This window comes from Panthera onca, chromosome D4, assembly GCF_046562875.1.
Source record: "Panthera onca isolate mPanOnc1 chromosome D4, mPanOnc1 haplotype 2, whole genome shotgun sequence".
NCBI lineage: Eukaryota > Metazoa > Chordata > Mammalia > Carnivora > Felidae > Panthera > Panthera onca.
In genome coordinates this window covers 58257988-58262297 of record NC_138351.1, presented here as the reverse complement: position 1 = coordinate 58262297, position 4310 = coordinate 58257988, and the positions used below count along the sequence as shown (strand labels likewise).

The 4310-nt window shown below is 49.6% G+C and overlaps 1 protein-coding gene across 1 annotated transcript; it reads left to right on the top strand.

Moving 5' to 3' along the window:
- The first annotated feature begins 680 nt into the window (after positions 1-680).
- LOC132663221 (olfactory receptor 13J1) lies at positions 681-1637 on the top strand. The gene has a single exon (XM_060609345.2). It carries the CDS (start codon positions 699-701, stop codon positions 1635-1637), a length of 939 nt encoding a protein of 312 aa, XP_060465328.1. The 5' UTR covers positions 681-698.
- Positions 1638-4310: the final 2673 nt, after the last annotated feature.

Sequence of the window (4310 nt, the reverse complement as noted above, 5' to 3'; positions counted from 1 at the left end):
TGAAGACCTCTGATCCAGTATACTTTTTTCCAAACTATGTTAATAGAATATTTATGTGCTATAGATTAATGTAAAAAGAATGATACCCATGGTCAAATAAGTTTGGGAACTACATGCCCTGTACCACTTTTGGAAAGTTACAAATCACATTGGCATATAAGGCTCTGAGAAGTCCTGCAGTAAAGAACTTTATTTACTTTCACTTAATCTAGTGGTATCTCAAATTAATTTTTCAGATTGCCTACTAACATTTCCATTAACACTCTCTTAGGGAAATGCTGATCCAGATCAATGCTCACTTTTCACGTGGATGAATTGCGGCCTAGAGGTGTGCAAATTGTCCAAACTCGAGGACAGACTGTGCATAAAAGCTGGAAAAGTCCCAAGCAATATACTTCAACCCAAAAGATGTTCTTTTTTTTAATGTTTATTTTTGAGAGAGAGAGAGAGCACGAGCAGGGGAAGGGCAGAGAGAGAGAGGGAGACAGAGGATCTAAAACAGGTTCTGCAATGAGAGCACAGAGCCCAACACAGGGCTTGAACTCACGGACTGTAAAGTCCTGACCTGAGCCAAAGTCGGATGCTCGACTGACTGAACCACCCAGGCACCCCAACCCAAAAGAGGTTCTGTGGGCTCTCCACCACCGTACACCCTCTTTCCCTCCATCCCAGCTGTGTGCCCCCTTAAGCACTGCAGTATGGGGCTGGTCAATAGGACAGAGATCTCTGAGTTCTTTCTGAAAGGGTTTTCTGGCTACCCGGCCCTGGAGCACCTGCTCTTCCCTGTGTGCTCAGCCATGTACCTAGTGACCCTGCTGGGAAACACTGCCATCCTGGCAGTGAGCGTCTTAGATGTCCGCCTGCACACGCCCATGTACTTCTTCCTGGGCAACCTCTCCATCCTGGACATCTGCTACACGTCCACCTTTGTGCCTCTGATGCTGGTCCACCTCCTGTCAGCTCAGAAGACCATCTCCTTTATTGGCTGTGCAGTCCAGATGTGTCTGAGCCTGTCCGCAGGCTCCACAGAGTGTCTACTGCTCGCTATCATGGCCTACGATCGCTACCTGGCCATTTGCCGGCCACTCAGGTACCCCGTGCTCATGAGCCACCGGCTCTGCTTATTCCTGGCGGGAACCGCCTGGGTCCTCTGCCTCTTCAAGTCGGTGACTGAGACGGTCATTGCCATGAGGTTGCCCTTCTGTGGCCGCCAAGTTGTTAGTCACTTCACCTGTGAGATCCTGGCAGTGCTGAAGCTGGCATGCGGCGACACGTCAGTCAGTGAAGTCTTCCTGCTGGTGGGCGCCATTCTGCTGCTGCCTGTACCCCTGGCATTCATCTGCCTGTCCTACATACTTATTCTGGCCACCATCCTGAGGGTGCCTTCAGCCGCTGGGCGCCGCAAAGCCTTCTCCACCTGCTCGGCACACCTGGCTGTGGTGATGCTTTTCTATGGCACCGTAATATTCATGTACATGAAACCCAAGAGCAAGGAGGCACGCGTCTCTGACGAGGTCTTCACGGTCCTCTATGCTGTGGTCACACCCATGCTGAACCCTGTCATCTACAGCTTGAGGAACACGGAAGTGAAGGAGGCTGCCAGGAAAGTGTGGGGTAGAAGTTGGACCTCCAAGTGAGGGACACCTGGGCTCTTTAGGGTAGTGGGTAGAGGGAGGACAGGTGTGGTGCAGGGCTGTGTGGCTGGAATCTTCACCCCAGAAAGCAGCATCGAGTCCCACTGGGGCCGCCACAGTGCTCACAAAGTGCTCACAGTGCTCACAAAGCATCGCTTGGTTCCTCCCCTGGCATGGCATGGCCTGGCCAGCTCTCGGCACCACCGCCTGCACCTCTACAGCGGCTCCTGGCTGGCCTCAAGACTTCACTCTCAGTCTCCTTCCACTCTATCCTCCCTGGGGGATAGATAGAGGGGCCTCTAGATACAGGGGCCTTTTTGAAAAGCACATCCGATCACACCCTCTCCTGACTGAAACCCAGTGGCTGCCCACTGCCCTCAGAACAAAGCATAAGCTTCTCAGTGGGGCATTCAGGGCCCTCACAAGCCGGCCCTGCTAGTCCTGACTAACCCCTGGGCTCCTGCCCCACATTCCCCCTCCTGACAGCCACACGTGCCAGCCAGGTGTGAGCCCCGGGATTGGCCAGCACTGCCCAGCTCTGTGCTCTTTTGGCTCTTCCCACGAGGCAGCACAACTCCACATGTAAAAGGATGGCCTGTCAAGGGCCAGCTCGAATGCCACCTCCCCCACAAAGCTTTGCCCCTCCCTGAGCTCCTCGTGCTTTATTTTCAGCGTTACTATAAGAGCAGAGAGGGTAAGAAGCCACTCTGGCCCACAGCCCAGCCCTGCCCAACCCTAGGCCTCCCATAGGTTTCTTAAATACATTCACGAACACATCAGTGTAGGGGTGATAGTGGCAGAGCCTGGGGTCCTTCCTGAATCTGAGCGGAGCTAAGTTCAGAGATGACAGGCATGGTACCCAGGGAGGTGACAGTAGAGGAAGTGATGAGGCCCAGAATCCATGATTTCCAGACCCGTCTGGCCACCAGGGCACCCATCACCCTGAACAGCCCAGGGCCTGTGTTCCCGATGTCTCTCTTGAGCACGAAAAGCAGCCTCTTCCATGCCTCCCAGCCCAGCATCCAGGCCTCACCTGGCTTTGGGGAGACTTGCTCTATCCTTCCTTACCTCATTGCAGGGATCCTGCCAGAACTGCCCCTTCCTGGTGCTCAGCCTCTTCTCAGCTTTCCTTTCTGAGAACTCAGTGAGCACACAGCAGAAATGGATGCAAATTCACAGGGCATCTCCCTTCCCTGCCCCCCTCTGGCCTCAGTGGTACTGTCTGCGTGATGGGGAAGCTAGCCTTGGCCTCCAGGAAGCAGTCCAGCTCTCCTGCCTGCCCCCCACTGCAGGAAAGCAGAATCCTTGCTTGAGCCCTCTGTTCCCCTCCAGTCCCTCTTTCTGCTTCCCATGTCGGTCAGAACAGAGGCACGGAGGAAAGAAGCACAGCCTGCTCGCTGAAGCTCAGCCCTTTCTGACCAGGCCAGAGTGAAGGCTGCCCACAAAGATGCCCAGCTTTGATGCCAGGACAAGAATCTGGATGTTATCAGGTGGGCATTGGGGGTGTTAAAATCACATTTACTTTTAGATTAGTGATTAGATATCATTTTCACCGATGAAATTGGTGAAGAACTTTTTTACTGTCCGTTGGTAATGAAGGTACAGTGAAGAAGTAATGTCATCCACTGCTGGTGAGGGTGGGAATAAGTTAATACAAATTCCTGGCAAAATCAGCCAGAAGTATGGGGGCGCCTGGGTGGCTCAGTCGGTTGAGCGTCCAACTTTGGCTCAGATCATGATCTCATGGTTTGTGATTTCGAGCCCCGCGTCGGGCTCTGTGCTGACAGCTGGCAGCCTGGAACCTGCTTCAGATTCTGTGTCTCCCTCTCTCTCTACCCCTCCCCTGCTCGCGCTGTCTCTGTCTCTCAAAAATAAATAAATGTAAAAAAAAAAAAATCAGTCAGAAGTATGAATCAAAAGACTTAAAAATTGCTGGACTCTGTGACCTAACACGTCTACTTATAGGAATTAGTCTAATATGATCATTAGAGGTGCAAAGATCTATGAATAAGGATATATATATATATATATATATATATATATATATGGACATTAATCACAGCATTATTTATAGTAACAGGAAGTTGTAAGAATCTTAACATCTAATCATAGAAGAATGTCCAAATAAATCTTGGTGGTGTCCAATAATAGAATATGATGCAGCCTTCAAAAAATTCTTATTTTCTGAAGAATATTTGATAATGGAAAATGCTCCCAATGTAGTTAAATAGAAAAAAAGCAGAATTCACAACTTTGTATTCACTGTGATCCCAATATTATTTGTTTAAGTATTTTTGTTATGGATTTATGAATAAGTATAAATGCAAAAGATTCTGGGAAACTATGACAAAATATTAAGAGTTTCCACTGGGTGGTGGGGTTAGATAGGATTGATAGGTTAGATAAGGATTGTTTCTTTATTTAACTAATTCCAATATTTCCAATATTTATAACATGAACGTGACTTAGAACTTAAAAATAAGGTGATTCATTTTTAAGAAATGGATGATCTCCTGGCTCCAGAGTAGAGCACAGATGAGAAGGCCTCCAGCCTGAGGGGCATGCAGTGAGGAAGCTGTTGCCATAATCCATAAGCCAGGCTCTCATGAGGCCTGACCAGGCGGGCAACCAAGCGGAGAGAGGGCAGCTGGGAAATATTTGGGATCTACAGATGAC

Bases quoted from the DNA above. Each gene is read 5' to 3' on its own strand.
- LOC132663221 (XM_060609345.2), top strand. From the start codon at position 699: ATGGGGCTGGTCAATAGGACAGAGATCTCTGAGTTCTTTCTGAAAGGG.